Here is a 24,835-nt window from a genome sequence, read left to right on the forward strand (position 1 = left end):
GGATGCTTTTGGTTGTTACCTCGATCAAATTTAGCTCAGATGGGTATGCTTCTAATGATCATCTGAAGGTCTTCAAAACATATTAATAAATAAAAGCTTCATTAGATATGAATAAATGAATGGTCCAACATTACCACAAAGAGCCAAAGGTCGTGTTTTCTGTCATTTTCCAACACTTTTAGTTCAGTATTTGCTGCTGTCATGTAACTTGAAGCCTCAGGTTTGGAGCTTGTGCCACCTAATAAAATCTTTTTTTTCTTTAATTCACTCAGAAAGATTTCCAGCAAAAAGAACTCATCTCATTCTATTAGCAGTTATATAGCACCTTTTGCTGCTTAATCTGTATAGTCTGAAAATATTGTTTGCCTGTTGTTATAGCTGAAATTATATTTTGTAATGATGCAAAACAAATAAAGAATAAGCTGCACTGAGTTTTCTATCTGTTCTTGTAATTATTTTATTACCGATTGTATGCCCTCATCCCAGTTTTGAATCCATGGACTGTTTGCATAAGCATATTTTATAAATGTAGAACTAAGAGTTACACATTAGCAGTCTTGTGATTTAGGTTTTGTTCCACAGATCTTCCCTGATGATCTGGAAAGGATTCACTCATTTGTCCACACATCCTTTAAAATGATCACATTAATGTATATCTAAGGTAGAAGAAATTCTCCATTTCAGAGTGTTGTCACGCCAGATTGTGACTGGAACATCCTACCAGCAGGTCCTTCAAATCAAGAATTCAGCACCACGGAGAGCTCCTGTCAAGGGAAGAAAAGAAAATCTATTGTGGATCAATTATATCATTAACGGAGTTTCAAAACAACTTACATTTACAGCAAGCGAAAAAGACATCTCAGACTAAACAACTAGATTACCCCCACCCTTTTCCTAATTCAAACCTAAAGCCTCTATCTTGTATTATTTTAGAAGCGTAAAATGGCTAAATCAATTTCAATAAATGTCAAATCTGTTTTTATTTTTATTCCAGGGTGCAGTAACTCCATTTGTGCACTCAAATTCTTCTCTAGACTACTTGAAACTGTGGACACATTTGCCTTATACTACAATAAAGTATTTACACTGTTGTCAGCATCATGGTGAAAAACACAAAGAAAAACAAATTGCAGCAAAGAAAACCTTTCAGTGACATTTAAGCTCTGCAGGCTGCACTACAGAGATTTCACTCATTATATAAGGCCACATGTTTGTTTAGTTACTCACAAAGAATTCATGAGATCAAGACGAAGTAATTTCTGAATGGACAGTTTATTAAGGCTTGATTTTTTTTTTTAAGATAGAAAACCAAGATAGATCTTTTGAACAAGGTATCGTCACTACAGCTGTGGCCTACAAGATAAGGTTTATTTAGTACTTTGTATTTCATTGATCCTTTAATAAATATAATTTCATGGCTAACCTGACATCCCTCTTGCAGCAAACATTTCCTGACAGTTTACATTAACATGCATTTAGGCCCTGTCCTACAATCACAACCAGTCGCTTCCCGAGAGAAAGACGGCTGTGGCTGCGATGGGTTGGCGGCGGCATCCTTAAGCTTTTCCCTGCCTTTACGCTACTTGGTGAGAGCGGTGTTGGTGAAGTTAAACATGTTCACCGTATTGCTTATATCCACCTAGCTATTGATTAGTGCAGATTTAAAAAAAAAATAAAAAAAAATGAGGAGACAAAGAACAAAGGCTACTGTTAGATGGCAGTTCTCTCAATGATTTTTTTTTTTTTGGGGGGGGGGGGGGGGGGGGGGGGGTTACACTGGTCAGGTGCAAACACACACCTGGAAAATACTGCTGTGAAGCAGACAGTTCAAATGATTTGAAGTACCTCAGCACAGTGCAGCACTTGTGCCATTTCAATGTTTTAACGGTGTTAACAGTCAAGACAGATCGCACAACACTCACATAATCTAACATAATCTGAGAATACAAACAGCTTATTTCCAGGACATGTTTACCTGACATTACTGTTAAGGTGACACGACTTCAGAGAACTGTGAAGTGGAATCTGAAAATTGAATTAGCTCACTGTAAAATCACAACAGATTAAAAATAAGAATTACACAGACGAGAGAAACAAAAATAAAAATCCCTTAAAAGGCAAAAAGGCAGTCATGAATTCCTCTCTTCATCTTTGTAATCTTTCAGTCCAAGATTAAATGACAATCTCAAACTAATCACGAGGCGCGAACCAACTGATCTCACAAATAATCTTGCTGTGAATGCTCCAAAACGGGCGTCTGAACACCCGTCATCACCCGAAAAAACAAGCTGCAGAGTAAATAATACTTCAGCCATCCCCAACAGACTTCCATTATGCAGCTTGCCATGCATGGGCACACACATCTATTAATATTTTTTATTTTTTAATATCCAATCTTTTTTTTCTTTTTTAAACATACCTCAATGTAGTTTACAGTATCATAATCAATGGCTTCAGTCTAGAACAAACTATAATCGCAACATCCAAAAAACACACAGAAACCACATCTCATTCTTCGTATTTTTTTCTTACTTGATATTAAATCAGTTACATTAATTTTTAGGTTATACATTTTTAGGCTTTCTCCATGAATATATAGGCTCCTACGTTAAAGCTTAGCATTATGACCAACATGATAGACTTAGCGAAACCAAATTAAAGGAAAAAACAAAGAAAGGATTAAGACAGAATGACGGTGACTAGACAAATATCGGAACCTTCCCCCTTTTTGTGGAACAAAAATATGATAGCAACAATTGATTCAATGCAGCACTTACATCATTACATAAATCTGATAAAGTAATTTAAGGTGGTGGATGCGACAATTCTCTCAGACTGGGTTGTGTACACAAGCAGAATCTCCTGATGAAACATACAAAGGACCCCTTCACGACAAACATCAAAAGAAAGCAAAGCAGAGGGGTGTGAAGGATGTCAATAGTACAATTTTTGATTTAAATGGTGAGAGTTCTGGTTGTGGAGGACACATCCATTATTTCTTTCCCAGAGGCCTTTGCAATTCCTCCTCTGAAATGTCTCGAGTCCCGTGTGACTTCACACTATCCCTGATTTCTCCAGCAGTGTCACTGTTTGAGCAGTTCTTTTGAGAAGTCACCAATAATTAGAAAAAAAATGTTAAGGCTCCAGAAAACAGGTTTCTGAAATGAAAATTGTCAGTAGTAAGCCAAAAAATAGAGATTTTGTCGATCTGAATGAAAAATAGATAAAACCTTGAAGAAGTTTTATTATCGCACAGTTCCAAGTCCAACATTGCCTTTGTGATCCTCCAACCCTGTTGGCACAGTTAAACCTCTGAAGCATGGCAATGTTGCCCCCAAATGGACAAATAGGGGCAGGACACATCCGTTCCTGATTGTACTGAAATATAAAGTGGCAGATTTATTTTTTCCTCCATGGTGCAGTCAAACCCTGATTCAATTGTAAAGAGGGGGGAGTGGGTGGGCAAGAGAGAGAAAACCAGTCTGTTGAGAGAAGAGTACGTCATGGAATGGGAAGAAAAATGTTTATAAAAAACTGAAATAAAAAGAGTGGTGGTGGTGGTGGCTAGGTAATACATTAAATCAGCTTGTTATCCCTGCACAAAACGTGGTGGTACATGGGGCAAAAAAAAAAAAAAAAAAGCACAAGTGTCAATGATGGCAGATTCACCAGGATTAAATTAATAAAAATAAAAAAAAGAAGGGTTTGCTTGCATTTTCATAATCTTCTGTCTTTTTTAAATCAAGTCCTAGTGTAACTGTTGATCAAGCCAAGGATAGATGTCTTCTATTGTTTATTCCTGTTCTGGCGCTCCTGTTCAGAAAAAAAAGAACAAAAGCAACAAACAAACAAAAAATTACTCAAACATTACTCATATGATCATTAGACAACAACAAACTAAGTGCAGCATTTCTTGGTGAACAGATGTCTGCATGTATTTAAAGTGCTGATCAAACAGCAAAAAAAAAAAAAAGTCAGCTTTTTACCTGATCCAACCAGGAGCGGTTCTGTATCTGAGCAGGTTCAAAAGTCTGTCAAAAAAGAGCAAAGAGGAGACAGACAAAAACAAGATCAGGAACAAATCAAGAGTCAAATTATCTAAAGAAACTTTCACCAGTTTTCCACTAAAAAGGTACAAAATCCTATTTTTAAGATAACAGAGAGATGACTGTACCCACCTTGCGCACCTCTTCCTCTTCTTCCTGTCTCTTCTCATAATGGGAGAAGTCATCAAAGATGGAGGTTGTGTGTTTGTAGGTGGCAATGATTTTGAGCACCTGCTTGGCCTTTTCCAGGGGTACCTCCTGGGTATCACGGGAGTTGGTCACTGGCTTGTTGTCGTTGTTCTCCAAGCGGATGTGGCGCAGCTGGCTATTAGGCACATCCTTAACAAACAACCAGTCCACATCAAACTTGCCTTTCCACTTGTCCTGTGCCCAAACACCAGCACTGGTCCCATAGTCCACTGGTGAACGCATCTCTGCCACACCACAGAAATGACCACTGCCATTGACACTGAACAGGAGGTATACAGGACCTTTACCATTCATGGCCCGGAAGGCTGAGTCCAGCCGCTTGTTGCCATGCTCAGTGCTGCACCAGATGGAGTACTTGATGGAGCGATGAATATCATCCTCAGAGTAGCTCTTAATGATGAAAACACGGCCATTCTTCAGGTTCCAATCAAAGTCCTTGGGGTTGTAGCTATGGGAGGCCCGCAGCTTCTCCAGCACTGGGTGCGACTCTCCACAAGGTCCTTGGCTGGAAGATGCTTGGGGACCATTGTTCCCACTACCAACCACACCCATCACACCACTACCATCATGGCCAGGTCCACCCTGGCCATAACCTTGGTTACGGTTGCGTGGAGCAATCCAGCGGGTCTGGGGTTGTGGGGGCTGTGTGTGGTTTTGGTAGGGCTGGGGTGGTGGCTGGTGGTGATGGGGGGGCTGGGGCTGTAAGGCCATAGGTGGCATCTGGGGTTGCACCAAAGACTGAGGAGGAGGGGGCTGCATGGGTCCTTGCTGCATGGGGGGTTGAGGTGGCATGGCATGAGGCAGGCCAAGAGGCTGCTGCTGTTGCTGCAGTGGAGCTGTGGCTACTTTAGTCACTGGGCCCTTTTCCCAGGTCCCAATGTTCATGTTGTGTTTGATGGGTGGTGGGGGAAGAGCTCCCCCTGGGTTGGGCATCCCTGGCTTCACCTTAGCTTTTAGCTGCTGTGGTTTGGCAGGCTTGCTGGCAATGGCTGCCCAAGAGGTGGGTTTAGGTGGGGGCATTCCAATCGGCGTTGCTCCGTTTCCTGTGGCTGCCACTGCAGGTCCACCAATCACAGATCCTACAGCCTTTACTGCTGACCCCTGACCAGTGACATCCCCACCGATCTTCAAGCCAACCATACCCTGCTCCAGGCTGTTCATACCAGGGGCTTTGTTCAGGGTGTCACTGTGAAACCCTGTCTGACCATCAGGCACCAGAGTGCCCCCCAGGGAGCTGGGAGGATAGCTATAGCTGCCACCATAGGCTGAACTTTGAGTCTGCTGGCCCTGGGAGCCACTCGTCCCCCAAGCAGAGAAGGCAGGGTTTTCAGGGAAAAAGTTAAACCTGTGGGGATAGATACTGCTTCCCAGGCCCCCTGGCTGGCCAAACACTGTGTCCGGCATGAAGTGATGGTCTCCATTACTCAAGGGTCCATATGGGGTGAGGTATGGAATAGGGGGGTCACCACCTGTGGACCAGGGAGCCTCACTTAGGGGGTATGGAAATCCAATGGAAGGAGCGTAGTAGCTTGGCAAGTAAGGGTCGGTGATGGACTGGTAACTGTTGTTCTGAATGAATAGAAGTCAGAATCACAACATTAGCAAATAACTGAGTTAAACTTAAAAATACCCCACAACAAATTAAATACAACTCTGCTAGTTGTGGATTTTTGATAGGTAAATAGCTAAAGGCTTCTTAACAAATCCCATTTCATTGCGTAGGTTACAAGGTTCACTTTTTTATAAAAAGTGACTGTGCATACATTTGCCATGCTGTGGCATTCGATAATGAATAACATTCTTACAACTCATGTGAGAGAAGCTGAAGAGCAGACTTTACCTGAGTTGATTGACTAGTGAGGTATGGCTCAAAGTCATTGTCATGGACAGTGTCCTTCTGATGCAGTGAACCATTTTGCACTGCAAAAAAACAAAACAAAACATTAATGGATCGTTTAAACTTATTTTGTACTGAGGATGCAGTTATGTTTTGAGGTCTATATAGCAACAGCTTTTTTAGCTTTCAAGATGTAGTGTGTTCAGGGATAACCTTATGATTGTATGAAACTCTTAATATATTTTTACAAAATCAAAAATCAAATCACACTGATGCTGTCTTCGATTTCTCAAACATATTAGTTCTATAAATGTTAGTTTAATCAGTTTTTAATGTCTCTGCTTTTCCAAAAGCACCCCCCCCCCCCCCCCAAAAAAAAAAAAACCCCAAACATTACACCAAAACTGCCAAACCATGCCAGACAACCAGATGTGGATGAGCTTGTGGCCTGCTGCCAGCCAGACCTGAGATGAGCACAATTTAAGACCTGTCTGTCCAAAAGCTGCAGCAGATCAAATATACCAATATCAGTGTTCATGAAGAACCAACAATAATAAATTGCAAGTAAATCTTTCTGTGTAATAATTGGTTGGGATAAAAAAAAAAAATGTTCATTTACACAAATCAGCTACAACATTACAGTACAAAGGAGTCATTGTTTTGGACAGCTGCAGTAATAAGAATTTTGAGGCACAGGTGGAGTAATAATGTAATAAAAATGTGATTTATCGTCAAAAACTACATTTTGATATTTAAGGCTCTGAGTACTCAGGACTTTTGTGTTTTACACTGAAAATACCAAGTTTCTGGAGACACAAGTGTGCCCCTCACCTGTGAGATGAGAGCAATTTTGAAGCAACAGGAAGTTCTTATTGTGCCTTCAAAACAATATTAAGCAGGTTCTTTTCAAAATAGCTTTTTCATTGCAATTTTTAACAATTTGGTGGTATGATACAATTCACTCTGATTACAAGGGTTTCTGATTATGTTGGCCCATATGGAAAAGAAATAGAAAAAATTTATAAAAGACTTGCATCAGATTTGGCTTGCTTCATATAGTGAATCATATAAGGCTTATATGATTTACTCATGAAAGTGGCCACTTTCTCATTACTTTCATATATTGTTTTAGGAAGTATCCAAAACATACAGGTTTCATTTATATAATTTTTCAAGGGATTTTATATCTGTTTTCACTCTTGTGTGTTCATACAAGTTTCACACAAGACAGATACAAACTTTATAAGATTTATATATATATTTTCCAAATGGGAGTATTCACTGGAAAAAGACTGTTAATGTGGATGGAAAGTGTGTGAAGGATGTGAAATTTTATCAACATGGGATTTAGGAAATGTAAACTGGAATATAGTGCATCTCCAGTGATTGGAACCTTTATCCCCCCACCCTTTATTATATTGCAAAAATTTGCAGGCAATTTTCTAGGCTATGGGTGTGTGTGTGTGTGTGTGTGTGTGTGTGTGTGTGTGTGTGTGTGTGTGTGTGTGTGTGTGTGTGTGTGTGTGTGTGTGTCATACTGCAGAGATGGATTTGTGCCCTTACTATAAAATCATGAACTAAATAAATGCCAAACCATAAGAGACATAAATCATTGCATTTCATAAATATCAATCTCGTATGTAAACATAAAAATAAAACACGTTCGCCCAAATGCCACATTCTTCAAAAAATGTTACTGAATCCACAGGAAAGGGAGGATGTCAAATTTTACATCATAGGCCATATACACAAATGTAAGGCCACAAATGTAAGAGATCCGTCTGTACAAATAAAAACATTCTGCCAGCCAACTGCCAATTAAATGTCCATCCCCCGGGCCGGAACGGGGTCTTTGCCAGACTAATTCTGACCCACGGGCCTTGTGTTTGACACCCCCAATCTACCAATTTAGAGGTTTCTGAAATTTTTATTTTTAATAGCAAAGGTATTCTAATCTAGTATGTCCCTCTGAATGTGAAATAGTACAATATTTTGCCATTTGGCTTTAATATTATTTGTATTACATGTTAACACTTGACTTATGAAGAATAAGAGCATAAATTTTTTTAAAAATCGCTAGCGGAAAGGATATCACCTTTAAATGTAGATATTCATCTACCAGTGTCAAACACAATAAACAATGTAGTTTGACAATCCAATTAGATAATTTTAACTATAAATTTTCATTACACTGTATCAATCTCCAGCATAGTGTACTAATTACTCAGAAATATGGTATTGCACACCACAGAGAGGACAAGGATGCCAATCTCACTGGTTTAAGTAAAACCAGACTATGGTTCTTCGGTCTGTTGTAACACAGATGTTGTTACATGTTGTTACAGTGTTTTAAGTAGTACCAACCTGGGAAACTATCTCCTTTAATTGCTACATGTGGAAAAGGACAATTTTGGACACTGACCCAATCTTAATCTGCCAAATTCTAAAGAGTTCATCTATGAAAGTTGGCATTTATTCTAAAAAGTGTCTGTGTCTGGGGGGTGGGGGACTGTAAAAACATTGTACTAAAAGATATTTAGTGTTATGATAATGGTGATGGTGCACTGTCCAAGACATTGGTTCAAAAATCAATCATATGCTACTTGTGACATGGCTCTGGTAGCATATAATTTATATTTGAGGGATGAGGGTACTATCATCCAAAAAAGGCCACTGACATCTAATTAAACTTATTCGTCATAGAACAAAGGTGATCTTCAAGAACAATATTGTAGTAATTCAGATACTCTTCCCTCTAAGGTGATAAGTGGACTCAAACCACAACAGCAAAACAGATCCACTGGATATCTCCAGGCCAAGCATTTAAAGTTTTCCTTTAATTTGTCCTGGTCTTTAGATGTAAAAAGTAATTATCTTGATACAGTCATCCACAACTCACCTTTAGATGCTTGTCCCTTTGATCTCTGTGTCCAAGTAAATCATAGGAAAGGGGGGAAAAGAAGACCAAAAAGTTATTTTGAGTCGGCCTGAGATATCACACGTAGCTTGTGAGTACAACCCATAATGTTACCTATCCATTGCCTAGAAACTGAACATGAGACTACTTCCCGAAGAGAGCCATCTGAAACACTTGCCTTACGCTATTCTATATTAAAAGGTGTATAGTAATTACACTTTTATTTGACATATTGTACAATGTAATGGTCTATGATTAACTGTTTATTTAAATAACCAGTTTATGATAGCTCTAATCCACATACAACTTTGCTAACTACCATAGCTCCCTTAAAATGGCTCTACAAAAGCCATCAGACTTAATGCAGCTTTCAGCTTAGTGTTTCTTAGCAGATTCAAATATTTTTCACAGCCCAGACACGAGAAAATATTCCATTATAAAAGTTACTATTTAAAGAATAAGTTAGCCTGAGCCTTTATGTAAATCTGTTGACGTTAACTAGCTTTGGGTTTCACGTATTCAGGTATTGGCTGCTACTTTTTTCCCCGTCCCCAATAGGCAACAAAACATATCGATTCTGTTAAAGATACATCTGACAACAGCCTGAATATTTTCGCAAAAGTGTCATCTTTCTTACTCGTCCAATAAAACATTTAGCAATTTCACGGAAAGTGGCTAACTCGCTAGCTACAAGCACCGGCCAAATGCTAGTGGCTTGCTAGCACTTCCGAGCAATAGCCATAGCCCAATAAATCGTTAACGTTAGCGGGTGAGGTAGCCTAGAAGCTCTCTACAGACGAAGTAAGTCGTCCTTCCTACCTGAGGGTCAATGCTTGTGGCAGACATAATTCATTAAGCAAATCCCTGGATTCTCACAGAGCCTGAGCTTGTGACTGAATTGCAACCCCCGTGATTTGAAAAGCAAGTTCACAGCTCAGTTACAGTTAGCTTTGTGGCTAGCTGCGCCGCTTAGCGTGTGGCTAGCAGTTGTAGCGCAGGCTCAGCTGTATATTTTCCACTGTGTGGACGTATCCCAACTTCCACAGTTCAAGTCAGTCGCTTCGGATACTGCGTCCGAAAGCAGTCAAGTCCCCGGTAAAGGTATTCAAGTTGATGGTACGTGTCGCCGAACGGGCCTTTCCGACCGTGAATATTTTCGGTCGCCTCTTACTTTGTCTTTTTTTTTAATTCCACAGAGGGAGAGAGAGAGAGAGAGAGAGACCTCCTCAGTTACGTTAAAGCCCTGTACACTTCCCCAATGGCTGCTCCATCCGGGCTTTGAGCCGCCGCTGTAGTTCACGTCGTTCCCCACGGGGTGGCAAAAGTTTGAGGCATCCTTACCATCGGCAAAGTGCATCCATGGCTGTGATTTAATGGTAGCAACGAATAAATCCAAGTCGTTTAACAAAAAACAAAATAAAACAAAAAACACAAAAACATAATTCTAGTTCTATAAGTACTATTCCAGTATCACGAGTGCTATTTTCTGCATCCCCTGTGGGTGTAAATAGCGCCAGGAGGTGTCAGCAGACTGCTGGTGGTTTTCTGCAGGCCCCCTAGAACTGACAGTTCAGTCAGACACAGCGCTCATGTGAGACTGTGTGCACAGCGCCACTGGTTTCCCATTGTTATGAATTTGGTATATAATCAGCCTGAAACACAGTGAGGAAAACAGTTGAGTTGTCATGATTATTTTAGTATAGCTAATTTTACATAGATTAGAAATGCAATTGTGCAGTAAATGTTACACCCTTTAACCACTAGGAGGAAGCAACGAGACATACGCAATCCCCTAAACTCAGTCAAAGGTCAAATTTATTTACTGTGTATAGTGTAAATAGATGGTGAAATGTTTGATTATCTATAATCAAATCAAAGTCGCTATAAGAGCTGTTTTATTTTCCCCATCTTGTGTAGGTTATGTTTCGACTTGGCTTGCCTTGTGGCTCATCATCTAGATATTCAACATCCCATATATTATAGACTATTTAGATAGAAGGTCTTTTAATTAGATTTAAATGTACACTTTTTTCCTTCCAAGAAAGAAGATGACACATCTTATTATTTTGTGTATTTAAGCAATTTGTTTTCACATTTTATTGTGCAAGCTCTCATTTTTATTTACCTGTATTCTCATGATCTATACATTAAGTTGTTTTCTGCTATTTTGTTTAAAGAAAAGCATCCTTTTAAAAATTATTAGTTATTAGGGAAAGGCATGCCGCTGAAATGTTTTGCAGTGTTTTCCTAAGAGGCGGAGCAACATGGCATGTTCAGGCTGTCATTCATTCAAGGATCAAAGAGCAAATATTCTGGCATTTGGGGGATTTTCTGGAAAGCAGTCTCCTGTAGGTCACTGTGCAGGCCCCCTGCAGCTGATCACATTATTTTCAACTGGATGTGCTGCGCTGACCTTCAGTGTGCACTCCACTATGGACCGCAAAAGGGATGACTGGCACAGAACAAAAAGGGAAAGGGAAACCTATATGCTACACAATGATGGATGACAGGCAAGCTATGCTTCACATCCTTGAGGAGCCTCAGATGCGAAGAGAAGGAGAGAGACTTCGAACTTTTCACAACTGGCCAGCAGATGCACCTGTCACATCTGGAGATCTGGCCAAGGCAGGGTTTTTCTTTCTAGGCCCTGGGGATAAAGTACAGTGTTTCTGCTGTGGAGGGATTTTAAGATGCTGGGTACAAGGGGATAGCCCAGCCACTGAGCATAAAAGACATTTCCCTGCTTGCAGCTTCATTCTGGGTCGAGCTGTAGGAAATATCCCACTTCAAGCTGACTCCTCAGATTCTGTGGATGGACAGCTTTTGAGTCAGCTCCAGAGGATGACTATGGATGACCAGGGAACAGCTGGGCAAGCAGTCTACCCAGAGATGGAAGCAGAGGATTCGCGGCTCACCACTTTCCACAACTGGCCCACCGAAGCCTCAATCCAACCCGATGTTCTTGCCAGAGCAGGCTTTTTCTACACAGGTACTCAAATGTCTGACTCTAAAGCCTAATAATGCTGATCACCTCTTGTTTTTAACAAACGATGAGCAAAACTATAGTATTTACTCGTATTTGTAAGTAAAATATCCAGCACAGATCTTGTCACTGCTAGAGTGACCAACCCCACTGTGTGAGAGTTCATGGTACAATTGTCCTGCTGACTCATGATGTTGTGGACAGAACAACCTAGACAAAGCTGGAGCTGCTAAAGAGGTAGGATGTGTACAGCTTCAGGCAGTACACAGGGTGTGGACACAATATCATGAACAGCATTCCAAGTAGTTTTGTCAAGACAGTATCAGGGAAGGCTTGATTAACCTTCATTACAATTTGTTCAGGTTATAGTTTTTGCATGTATTTTATTCCTTTGGTGCGTGAGAGATTTTCTGAGTTCGTTCTAAAGCTGCGAAGATTAAGTGGGCGTGTGTCATTGCTCCCTTTTCACAGCCGTCTTATATTATCGCAGGTCACGGTGACAATGTCAAATGCTTCTACTGCGACGGAGGGCTGAGGAACTGGGAGCCAGGCGACGACCCCTGGCAGGAACATGCCAAATGGTTTCCACGGTAACAACAGGACATTTCCAGGCAGATATTGAAACATCAGCTGAATGCTTTTTTTGTGTCATGCCATGGCAATATTTCTTTTTATAACGAGAAATGTGCAAAGGTTTTAGTCACTCTGGATGTCAAAATTCGCATCACATAATATCATCAGAGATGCACGTGATCAGTCCCAAATTCGTTCTGCAGCATGACCTAATTACCACAAACCTACAGCCAGAGTTATCAAGATCTTTCATGTTTGATTTGAGAAATGAACTGAAAAAATAATTAGGTGGTATTATATTTGAAAAGATGCTCTTGGCCAAATCTCTGACATACACATATACACCATATGCATAAATGTGTGTCTGTATATTGTAGATTATAAAGCAGCTTTTGTTTTCAGATGTGAGTTCTTAATCCAAACGAGGGGGCAGGAATACATCAGCAACATACAGGACACTCATTTCCACCTGGATGACACTATGGTGAGACCTTTTGCTTCTTATCTATTTGGAACATTGGAGATATTATAGCTGCACATTAATGAGCTGTAGTTTGTCACTGCTGCATTTAAATCTGTAAAAAAAAAAAAAGTATATTACTTCTCCAGGGAGGATCACAGACCTCCTCGGGTAGAGATATCAGCTCCAGAGGCGGTAAGTCCTATAAAAAACAAAAATCTAACTTTTGCTGAGGAGATATGATTAACAACATAGCAGCCTTCTGCTTTCATGTCTCTAATTATATATGTGTACTCTATATATAGCAAAGATTTAAACCATCAACACTCAGTCTTGCTTGTTCACACAAGAGAGAAAAAGGGGGATCAAACATTTCTGTTTGCACTGCAAGTCACACAAAGAGAGAAAAGAGGTCTGCGGCCACTTGATTGATTTATTCCTAAGTCAACCACTTTTGTTGAAATACAGATCTGATGGATAAAGGCATACCTTTCACAAACTCGATTTAATACCTTAAATTAGCCACTGAGTAGCAGGTCCATTTCTTTCTATTCTCATTGCTTTGGGGGCAGCTGAAAATGAAATTAATGGGCGATCAATTACCTGAGCTAATGTTTGCTCTAAAATTGAAGTAATTAGGGAGAGCTATGGAAGCCATTTGACTATTGCTCATGGTTGCAGGGCAGGCATGACAGGGCAATTATTCCATACAATGAAGGAAGCACAATTATAATCCATAGCAGCTGAAATGCAGAAGGGGTCTGTGCTTTGAAATGTTTATATATTGGCAGATGGAGGTAAGCTTGCACAATTTGGCAATTATTTACACATTATCTTATAGAGGGTAGAGTGTGTGGGGTGCTTAGACTAGTATAAAATTCACATAGTGTCCAGTGAAGGCTGCTGCTTCTCTAATCATCCTGGCATCTCCCTTCCTCTGATCCCCAGATCTGGTCGGAGGTCTGGGAGCTTCATCGGCCATGCTTTCTCCTGTGGTACAGTCTGTGCTCCAGATGGGCTTTGAAGCCAGCCTGGTGGAGAGTCTGGTCCAAACCAAGTACCTTCTGACAGGCCAGCATTACACGTCTGTATCTGACCTGGTTACTGATGTACTGCAGGCGGAGGAGGAAGACAGACAGAGCAGGCCTCGAAGCAGAGGTAGCTGTCATTGTTAGAAAGCAACTAAGTTTATTTACATACATTTTCTGCTACTGTATATATTTCCACTTCACAATAGAAAGGGGGGGGGTGGGGGTGGGGGTTTCTACTTTTCCTTTCACTGTATTTGTTCAACAGCCATTGTATTTCAATTAGAATTCAAATGGTTTTGTTTTTATTAAGGAAAATTCACCATTTTAATGGATCCTTAAGTTCCGAATATATCTGACTGACTCTTAATGTTCGCATACATCAGACCCAGAGATGAGGCAAGGCTCCAGTGCTGGAAATGTAAGAACACAGACACCTGTCAGAGAGAAAGGTCAGCAGTCAATATTTCAAAGATTTTCAAAAAAGATCAAAATTTTGTGCTTGTAGTAGTTTTATTTATTTGAAATCAACCAATTAAACAGTAAATGTGTATAATTACTATAGGCTTGACTTACAACATTGTGCTTGAACAAATAGTTTGTGTGTTTGTCTTCATCGGTTTCTCCCAACAGTTAAGGAAAACAGTCCAGAGGAGCTGCTGAGGCAGCTGCAGGAGGAGAGGACCTGTAAAGTGTGCATGGACAAGCTTGTGTCCATTGTCTTCATCCCCTGTGGTCATCTGGTGGTTTGTGGTGATTGTGCTGCCAGCCTACGTCACTGCCCCATCTGCAGAGCTGTCATCAGAGGCAGCGTCCGTGCTTTCATGTCCTAAGGCTGTAGTGAAAAGCCACCCCTATACAGGTGTTGCATGAGTGGCCTTGAGTTTTCCACAGGCCCCAGTTTCTGTTGTACTGGAAAGAATAAAGAGTGCTGATTGCTTATTTTGTCAGGGTTACCAGATCATTTTCTACAATAAACAGTTCAAGCTGCCATCATATTTATAGCTTCTGGATTTTATTTTTTATTTTTTTTACAAAAACAGAATTACCTACTAAATGACACATGGGACCATCAAAAGAGCACATTCTTTTATTAACAAACACATATTTACATGAGCACAAAGCACAGTTCTGGATAAATAGGAATACAAATTCAGGTCACATCGGGTTGGAGGAACACAGGACGCAAAATTGAAGAGAAAAAGAACCATTTCCACTTTCTATAAAAACAAAAAGTATCTACACAGAGATACTCTTTTCAGTGGAAATTTAACAAATATAACATGTTTCAACTAATACTAGTCACCAGGTTAGGAAAAGGCTGTATTGCACTGAGAGGAAGACCTGTTTTACATTAGGATTTTAGAAGCATTTTCCTGTTAATACTGATTATGTTACAATATGAGGTGCTTTGTGTTTTTACTCACACGCTAGCTGGCTTCCCAGGAGTGTGTAAACTTTAAATTATAAAGAAACAATGACACAAAAATTATTGCATCTCTCAGACAGCGAGGTGATCAATCGAATGGAAACAGTATTCAGATCATTTTAAGAATCCTAACAGTTGAAAAACTGTTTGTCTGGCAGTAAAGAACATTTAAGATCACAGAGGACTCTGACACGCACTTGATAGCTGAAGTTGCTGAAAACAGAAATGAAAAAACTTCCACAGAAAACAAGCCAAGTGGCCAACTATTCCAATCAATTAACACAATGCAATTACTTTCAAATGGACCAAATCTCAGTCTATATGATGTAGCATACAACTGAAGGCAAATACAACTATGACAACACAAAAATAAGAAACAAATCCTGGCCAGGGAAAGTGCTAAAAAAAAAAAAAAGGGAGTTTTATGGAAGGTTAAGCATGCAGCAGAAACTCAGCAGCCTTGAAATTTGCACATGAATACTATGAACACCAGAGGGCAGTAGTGATTCACACAACCAGTAAGGCGTGAGCGAATCTGACTTCTTGATGACACTAACAGGAACAAAAGAAGTGCTACCAATCAGTATGGGAGATATGAACTTTTTCATTTCATTTCATTTGAATAATTGTCGTTTTTCTGGGTCAGAATACAAGAAATTTAAGTTGCCAGTTTATATAAAGCAATTTAAAGACACCAGTTTTGCTTTTTACTTATTACTTAATATGCATAAAATTACAAAACAAAAAAACACCCCAACATGCTCTCAAACAATCACAGCTGCGACTATTAACACTGACAATTTAATTTAAACTGCTGAAGTGACAGGAGAAAACTCTCTGATCTATTCATGTATATGCCACGCTACTTCTACACTGAAGACCATACCCAGACATCTCAGCACTGTTGTGCTTAAATATGAACAACGAAACAACTTCTATTGTTTTCTTCAAGTTAAAAATATGCTATGTAACCTTTGTTTGAGTGTGTGTAATGATCACCCTTGGCAGATCTGTCAGTAGTTAGAGGGGGACTGACGTGAAAACAAAGCTTTCAGCGTATCATCGAGCACAAACACCTGACACTTCAGAAACACCGACTTTGTTGTTGGTGAAAATAGTCACAATAATAAGACTCCCGAAATAAAACTAAGACTCGCATGCCATCCTTTGTGTTTGAATGCCTCTTGCAGGCTCACGCTATTTTGCATTCTTGATAGCTCACATTTTCAAACTCTAAATCAAAAGCTAATTTTAACCCTCCCACTTTCATTATTTACATTTTCTATTTTTGACAGATGCCCCTGTAGGTTTGGTGCTTTTGTTCCCTCCCCACCCTCTACCTCTACACTCCCCTGTCTCTTCCTGCTCTGCTTCTGTATTTATGCACACACATCCTGGCCTAAAGTAAACAGACAGCACACAATAGCTCATTCCACAGGCTCCACTGTAATTCAGCCCTCCGGCTAAGATTTGAGCCAAACCAGCAATAATATGCTAAATCAGTGAGTCCTCTAAGACACAGCACCACAGACTGGCAATGATGGGCAGCCCCTGATTACATCCACAATGTATTTAATAGCTGTACATGTTCTATACAGTCACAGTCTGGGAGGGGGGTATTTGCCCATTGTGGGCAGGTTGCAGCAGTGGGAGCACAGCAGAGAAATCAACACGAACAAAATGATTGATACTTGCCCAAATACACAAATACCCCTAAATACATGCTTTGTTTTACTGCAATTCCCCAGCTCCCTAAACCCGTCACGATGGACCCTTACAGAGAAATGTTGGCTTTTCTGGGCAGTACATCAGCAAATTACACGTTTAAAGGACTGAAATCAAAAGAGGGAGGAACGTCTCGTGCACCGAAGCGCACTGGGACGTTTGTGTCAAAGCAACCATTTTGTCTCTGTAGGAATTTGCTGCATCACCTCCCCGCTGGATGTTCTCCTATTTACGTAGACCTGGAAGGGACAAAAAGATAGACAGAAAGGGCATAGCTTTAAGACTTGTTGAACAACCAAAGGAAAAAGATATTTCTATTCACACAAACACACACACACACACACACACACACACTTAGAAGAATTTCTCCAGGATATACAGGTAACTCTCAGTAGGTTAAGAGGGGAGATGAAAACTTCCTCCTATTAGAGACAGAGTTGATTAAACTGTCAAGAAGCTAATAAAATATTAATTTCATGTTGGCAGAGAATTATTACATTACTTCCCAGGCTTATTTTTATTAATTCCTCTGCACGACTTAAGTGATTAATCCAATTGTAGACATATTTTTATGTGTTTTTCTACCAGTAGCTGCCTGTGGACACACACACACTTACGCACACGCACACAGTGCTATGAAAGGTCTCCATATTCCCCAAAGCACACTGACAGGATGTAGCATGTTTCAGACACTAGTTTACTCCCCAGACATGAGTCATTTCTCCAGATACTGAATAAGCAACTCTGTGTAATCTCTGTCAGTAAACGCTGTGTTGCAACCTAGAGATGCTAACACTAAACTCTGGCACGGACATGAAAGTGGAGATTATTTTCTTGCACTTTCCAACGCATGTAAAAGTTTCACGATCACAACTTGCACCAACAACAATGTGAAAGGTCACATAAATATGCTTCCAACGCACAGAGACAAATACACATGTAATGGGATGAGAGCGCACTCGTACTTACGGGTACATGGGCTTTAAGAGGAGATGAGATGATTTCTCATTGACATGGTAGAGTGGGAATGGGTCAAATCCTCCAATAAAATCAACTGAAAACAAAGTATTGAACACATAAATCCCGGAGTAAATCAAAAGACAGACAACTAAAAATACATGCACGATTAAAAAAAGAAACTGAATGAAGAATGAAATGGAAACAAAAAGACACAATGGGAACAAATGGAGTGCACAGATGTTGTAAGGTAGCTTGTGAACAACAGTGCAAACTTTGAGTCTCTTTTAGTTTGACAAAATCTACAAAAGTAGAAGAGAGAGAAAAAACTGTTTTTCATCTGTGCATGTGCCTCAAGCCTAAGGGAAAGCTTGGGAACAGGCGAAAGCTTGCCAGCTGTCAAAATAGCTTAAGCCTTTTTATCGCTCAGAAACAGAGGTGACCTTCAGCCACCAAATTGATCCTCAAACCTTTCTGTTTAATTTCTCAGTTAAGAGTTCAGACTCTAGGCGAGGTGCAGATGAGCGAGCGAGTGTTATGTCATGCGAGAAACAGAAGGACATGCTGGTACCAAAGTGCAGTGTGTTTTTCACACATGCGGAGAGAGGGATTTTTGAGATGGATGGAAAAGGCTTGGGGCTTTTGAGGGGACATAAACGGCAGAGAGGGAGACAGACAGAGAGGGGAGGAAAAAGGAGGAGAGGACGGGGTGCGTCACGCTTGTCGGTCTGACTGACAGGGAGCCAAGGAGATTAGGGAGTCCGTGTGAAAAAGGCCAGCGTGTCCAGGAGCTGCGAGTCTCCTCTAAACACAGCGAGTGGAAGAAAAGTAGAAGCTGCACCCTATTCAGTGGGAAAAGACACCAAATATATAAAGGACCCTAGCTGAGTGAATAACAAAATGAGCACATCTGTTTCTTTTTTGGAACCCAGCACCTGTGGTGGAAAAACACACATACAAGCCAGCCATAGAGACTAGTGGACGGCCCAATCAGTTCCATCCAGATAAGAGGAGGCAGGGGTGGTCTGCTAAATGCTGATAGGTAGACAGGATGCGCACACCAGCCAGAGGGGTTGTGCTGTGTCACCCCTTTCCTCTGACCCTGTCCCGGTTTCCAGGCATTCACTGTTTCATCTGCACACCACAAACACACACACATGCCACCCACCCACCAAAAGATACAAAGATGCACACACTCACACACACACAAAGCCCTCTCCCCTGCTCTTTTCTGTACGAGTGATTTTCTCATTATAAGCAGGTGGGGATCCATCTCCTGCCATGATAAACCGTGCTGAGGAATACAGCTGGATGATAATCATGGTTGCCATTTTTAGACACGCTACAGCTCGTGGGATAGCAAAGCAATATCGCTCGGTGGATCCCTCCACCAGTCTGTGAATCTAATACTCTGGCTCAGAGTGAAATATCAGCTTGACTACTGGATGGATTGCCACAAAATTTGACACAGATATTCGAGGACTCCGGAGCAGAAATCCCAATGACTTTGGCGATATGTGTGCCTTTCATGTAAAACTACAAATAGGTCAACTTCTCCACTTGGAAAGTATTTGAAAGTCAGATTTCTGTAAAGAATCTTGTGACATATGCACTGACCAACCTAAACTTAAACTGGGCCCGGTGTGTATGATGTACTATTTTGTATTATATCCTTATTTTCTGTCATGTATATACACTGTTAGGATGCTAGTCTCTCTTATTTAGCAAAGCCAGAGCTAAAAATAATAAGCTCGGGCATGTGCAAGCAATCCACATAAGCTCTTTTCACAGTAGTCTTTTCGCATATAATTGCTAAGTAAACACAGGTATTACTAATTAACCAGTAAGATTAATTATGGCTCTGTTTTTTAAGACAGGAAACAGCTGTGAAACACTAAATAGAATGGGGCCGCTTCTGTTTAATCAACCTGAGCTACAATGCTTAAAATTGCTGCTTAGAAAAGGACCTATGAACTAAAAACTAAGGCTTTTACAGTACAGAAGCCCCACCCACCTGCTGTTCAAACCTTTTGTTTACCAGGGACAGCCAATCATAAGAAAGCTGGCTTAAAGGGAGGGGGAAGGGTTGTGAAAGAGATTGTTGCATATAGATGATGAACTGAGGGGCTGTGTCTGCCAGGACCCAAATAAGGATTATTTTGTGTGAATCATTTAAATCTGCTTTATTAAGATTTCAAGAACGAAAGAAAGAAATCCTGGCTTGGGCATAATAGGTTGCCTCTAAAGCTGCCTCTTTTCACTCTAATGAAGACATTCAGTGTGTCAAAACATTACTTTGCTCTCTATTAAATGCTTAATTTATAACCCCGACCTCTATTCCTCCTACAGACTATATTGTTTTTCAGCCAGTTAATTGCTTGTTCCATGTTGAATCATTTCCCTATTAATTACAGCATGCATCAGTCTGATCCTGCTCTGAGGCCGGTCTTCTGTGCAGCTCACTGATTCTTGATGGTTGAGAAATTACTGGAAAAAAAAATCCATATGACTGTGTTTTCAACATTAAATCTAGTAACACCAGTGCAAACAGAAAACCTTTAACAGGAGAGATTATTAAAACAGATACTGGCGGTTTTTTGACACCAACACTGACAGAAGCAAGATCACTTTCTTCCCAGCAGATTGAGCAAGCTGGTTTTTTTCCCCCTTCTGCAGACACATGCAAGATATGAAAGGTATGTAGGTCAGTAGTTAAGGCATCTAAGTAGTGCCCCCAAACAAGCAGGGAGTAATGTAATGTAAAGCAGAGATACAGACAGTCAGCAGACAGTGGTGTGTGTGTGCATGTGTGTGTGTGTGTGGTGGGTGGGGACGGCGGGGCTTCGCTTGAAAAATTAGACTAAAACAGACAGAGTATAGTGTAAGGAAAATCATGAAAAACAAGGGTGAGAAATGGCAGAGACAAAGACAGAGAGAGTGATAAAAGACTGGACAGCTCATTCAAGACTTCTGTAGAGAGAATCTGTAATGATGGAAGAGGTCAATTAAAAGACAGTTGTGGTCCCTTTCACACACACACTCCTAGCTGGCTCTGCATGTCTGCATCTCTCGCCTCACACACGCAGCCATCTTTGCTGTTTTATGCATTGTTATTCTGCACATAAAAATGTTGGGTGTGTTTGATTGAAAGTGCATTTAAATTTTATGATCCATGCAAAGATGAGTGAGAGTAAGATGTTCAAGGGAGAGATGGAGTCTGTAGAAACTTTGTCTGCATTAATGATGTTTCTAAACTCCAACATCCAGCACCGTCTTCACTGGTTTTCACTGGAATTTGGAATTGCTTGCGCTTATTATGAGCTATTATTATAAAGTCTTTGAAGATAGTATATCATAAACAATTCCATTAACCGTCTAGCTTATGTTATCATAGTATGACCAAAATTATTGCAACTTTGTTCAATGAACTTGCGACTTTGTTGCCATTTTCAAAGGCAGGGACCAGATCTGTGATGATAAACGGGAAATGAAAAGAACAATTCAGACTGATTTCAATGTGTTGGCAATTTGTCTGTACTTATACAGTAATGTGCAAACCTGTCTGAGAACAACTGCAATCACTGGTCAACCACTAACTTTTACTAGTCGCAAAGAGGTTGCCACCGTAATTTTACTTTAATGTGACTGCTGATCCATTAAGCATGTATTGATTTTGAAATTTGCTGACCAACATAATAATATTTGTTTTATTATTATTTTTGCTTCAATTGCTTGTTGGGCAGCTTATAGACAGAAATTCATGCATCTTTGCTGCCTGGATCCTTGATTAGCATATATTATGGGGCTGGCTAATCACCCCGAAACACTTGCTTGTTGGCTTTTTGTTTGTTTTGGCAGATCACCCCCATTTCATTGTGTTTCTGCAAAAGACCCTGGAGAGCACACTTGTCTACTGTAAAATTTGCAATATTTAATGCATTCTCTGGTTCCAGCCTTTCCATTGTTTCTTTTTGTTTTCATATGTCTGGGTATTTGACTCTTAGTTGGGTAAAACAAGACCTTTATATTAGAAACTGATTTGTCATCTTGGTTGACTAACTTAAGTTTATTTGCATAAACATCAGCTATTAGGTCAATGCATCAGTGGAGCGATGTTTGATCCTCCAGTTTCGGGGATCTGATGTTGAACATTCTGACCCAGTGTCACACTGATGAGATGTTCATAGGTACAACATAAACATCAGATTAATATCAGCCATTATTTAGTTTGAACTACAGCAAATGAAAACAGCTTTGGTGAAAAGGGACTGTAGTTTAATTAGCACAAAATCTCTGACAGTATTGATTTCCAACTTGGTGGAATGCCACAGTATCATTAAAACCTCCAACTCTAGTGTCAGCTTTAAAAACAATGCATTTTATAATTCAGTTCAGTTTTTATATATTTTATTGCTGTGATATTTTACTTGTAACCCACCAAGGGACTGCAGATGCAAATTAGCTCTAAGCTAACTCTGATACAATGCTAATGTTAATATTAAACATGTTCCCTTAAAAAACAAACAAACAAACAAACAAACAAACAAACAAACAAAAAAGAAAATTAAAAATTCTTATCCCTAAGCAAAGATCTGGGCTTGTCCCTACTGTTTATATCAGGATACTTTTGATGAACATGTGTCTCTGCCTCACCTCACACTACCAAGCTATGACTGGCTTTGTTTCTCAACCCATCATGAATCCACAAAATATGTTCGATCTCCTCTACTTAACACTTTGCTACTGTTTTAAAATTAGCATGTTTTATTCTTTTGGTCAGTTGCTTTATTTTCATGGCATAAAAAATAAGATGGACAATGAAGTACAGGTACCTCAGATTTGCAATATGAGTAAGTTAAATTTCATTTGTAAAATTGTGATTGGGATACTGTTAAATGTCAATGGAAATTATCTTAACGTTACAGTGTGTAAAATATCATTGCTAGTTGTCAGTAGATTGCAGACTGCAGTTAACCGAGTTCTGTTTTTTTTTGCCTACTTCAAGGGTATAATGGTAGTTATGGTGGCCACTGTTCATCTGTACTGACTGTAGGCTATAAGTCTGCTGTTCACCTCAGCTGGTGTCTACATGTATTTACTCTGAAGCAGGCTGTAAAACTGTGAAGAAATTCTGATACAAGTCAATGAGTCAGTGAAGTTCACTTGTGTCTATGACAACAACACTGAAATGAGTCATTGAGGATATCCTGAACTTTTCTCTCGGTACGTGAAATTTTCTTTGAAGTCGACCTATCATTGTTGGACTCTGACGCTTAGTGAATAAACTCTCATATGATGTGAGAACGTAATCAAACTGTTTATCAGAGGGAACGTGTGATTTTTAGGACACTCAAGCGTAACATTAACTGTCATAACGTTAACTTAAAACTAGCTGTTGTTGTTTAGTGGGCTCATTGTTGAGTTTCTCATCTGCTGACAGTAACTTTGTTATTATCAGGAATAAATCAGCACGCTTATACAAACTTTCACGTGTTAAAGTCCTGATTTCAAGAAGAGGAAGATTTTTACTTCTTTAGTGGGGGGAGGGGGGGGACCCTTTCTTAGACGATAAAAATATGAACCTTCATATCTGAAGTCTGAAGGCCTTTACTCACCAGGCGTGTAAAATTCATGTGAATATTTTGAAGCTTAAAAATATTTTTCAGACTAACCTATTCATTCATGCCGACCACATAGTTTTGCTGGACCAATTTGTGGCATTTTTCTTAAACCCAGCTTGATTTTCCAGACTTTTCGGATACGAATAAAGATAACGGACCAATCTGATCACTGCCTTTGGGAACAAGTGGACTCGTAGCTCAAAAATGCAGTGGTACAAAATATACAAATAGTAAAATAATACTATTTTACCTCAGACACACAGCTAGACGCTGCTCGAGTCAGTCTGCACTGGGAAATCGTTTTTCTGCGTCCTCAGGTGTGGTCCTAACTCTGCCAACAAGAGCTTAGCCTGCTCCACTGACATCCTGAAATATGTACTCCCGGATTAAACCATGAAATTCTCCCTGCTGCTGCCTTCTCATTAGAATTGGATGAACCAAGAATTTCAGTTTCTTCCTTTGCTTGTTTAGAAACATCAGGACCAGCTCATCATCACTTGATGTTGACTTCATATTCTGTGTGTTCTTTGTGAACAGGTTTTCCAATGCCTGCTCCTGTGTATTTTTAATGGATTCATTCAAAGTTCATGAGAACACATCAGTTTGTTGCACACTAATTAATGTATTTTTTTTAATATGTACAATATTATTTTTTTATGTATAAAATGACCTCAAAAATGACTGACTGCACTACTAAGGTTAGGTTAAAGTATTAAAAAGGTCCTGAACACGTGCATCCATGTTTTTTGAAGATACTAGAACTTTTGTATTTTGACCTTCTCACACAACTTGATGATACTGCCCCTGTGCATCCTGCCGTATAGCTCCTCTGTCTGTTTTTAGAGCATTTTCTGCAGATGTGGACTCAGCACAGAGGGCGGCAGCATAATTAGCAGACAAGCTAAAAGCAAGCTTAATCCCTGCTAGGCGGCTAACTCCATGACCTACTTTACAAAGAGGATTTTCCCCACCACTCACTCTGCTGGTGTGTCTGCTCACCGCAGATAACTCTGTGTAACAAATTCATGCACACAAATATAGACAATCAC

General features: G+C 40.0%; 3 protein-coding genes across 4 annotated transcripts in view; 1 reads left to right on the forward strand and 2 right to left on the reverse strand.

Moving 5' to 3' along the window:
- Positions 1-1,763: 1,763 nt before the first annotated feature.
- On the reverse strand, positions 1,764-10,256 carry LOC308406822 (YTH domain-containing family protein 1-like). The gene is made up of 6 exons (XM_080898058.1): positions 9,830-10,256; positions 8,993-9,017; positions 6,097-6,176; positions 4,179-5,825; positions 3,987-4,031; positions 1,764-3,813 (listed from the first exon to the last, which is right to left on the reverse strand). The coding sequence occupies exons 1-6, from the start codon at positions 9,854-9,856 to the stop codon at positions 3,787-3,789; spliced, it is 1,851 nt and encodes a 616-aa protein (XP_080754184.1). The 5' UTR covers positions 9,857-10,256; the 3' UTR covers positions 1,764-3,786.
- A 151-nt stretch (positions 10,257-10,407) lies between these two features.
- Positions 10,408-14,936, forward strand: birc7 (baculoviral IAP repeat containing 7). The gene is made up of 7 exons (XM_080898059.1): positions 10,408-11,999; positions 12,484-12,583; positions 12,969-13,050; positions 13,176-13,221; positions 13,975-14,184; positions 14,441-14,506; positions 14,688-14,936. The coding sequence occupies exons 1-7, from the start codon at positions 11,459-11,461 to the stop codon at positions 14,885-14,887; spliced, it is 1,245 nt and encodes a 414-aa protein (XP_080754185.1). The 5' UTR covers positions 10,408-11,458; the 3' UTR covers positions 14,888-14,936.
- Positions 14,937-15,138: 202 nt separating this feature from the next.
- The window catches only part of nkain4 (sodium/potassium transporting ATPase interacting 4), a 57,764-nt gene continuing 48,067 nt past the window's right edge, over positions 15,139-24,835 (reverse strand). The window contains exons 6-7 of one of the 2 annotated variants that reach the window (XM_080898060.1): positions 18,178-18,262; positions 15,146-17,447 (exon numbers count right to left, since the gene is read on the reverse strand). In XM_080898060.1, coding sequence (XP_080754186.1) covers positions 17,438-17,447; positions 18,178-18,262 — 95 coding nt within the window. In that variant the 3' untranslated portion in view covers positions 15,146-17,437. Of the gene's footprint in view, positions 17,448-18,177; positions 18,263-24,835 lie in introns of both variants that reach the window. The other variant, XM_080898061.1, reaches the window with a different exon arrangement.

Source organism: Rhamphochromis sp. 'chilingali', assembly GCF_963969265.1.
Source record: "Rhamphochromis sp. 'chilingali' genome assembly, chromosome: 12".
Taxonomy (NCBI): Eukaryota; Metazoa; Chordata; class Actinopteri; order Cichliformes; family Cichlidae; genus Rhamphochromis; species Rhamphochromis sp. 'chilingali'.

Coding starts and splice junctions, on each gene's coding strand:
- LOC308406822 (XM_080898058.1), bottom strand. CDS start 9,856: ATGTCTGCCACAAGCATTGACCCTCAG. Junction 5,826..6,096: donor TCACTAGTCAATCAACTCAG/GTAAAGTCTGCT, acceptor CTATTCATTCAG/AACAACAGTTACCAGTCCAT. Junction 4,032..4,178: donor AAGAGGAAGAGGTGCGCAAG/GTGGGTACAGTC, acceptor CTTTTTTGACAG/ACTTTTGAACCTGCTCAGAT.
- birc7 (XM_080898059.1), top strand. CDS start 11,459: ATGACTGGCACAGAACAAAAAGGGAAAGGGAAACCTATATGCTACACA. Junction 13,051..13,175: donor TCCACCTGGATGACACTATG/GTGAGACCTTTT, acceptor TTACTTCTCCAG/GGAGGATCACAGACCTCCTC. Junction 14,507..14,687: donor GACACCTGTCAGAGAGAAAG/GTCAGCAGTCAA, acceptor TTCTCCCAACAG/TTAAGGAAAACAGTCCAGAG.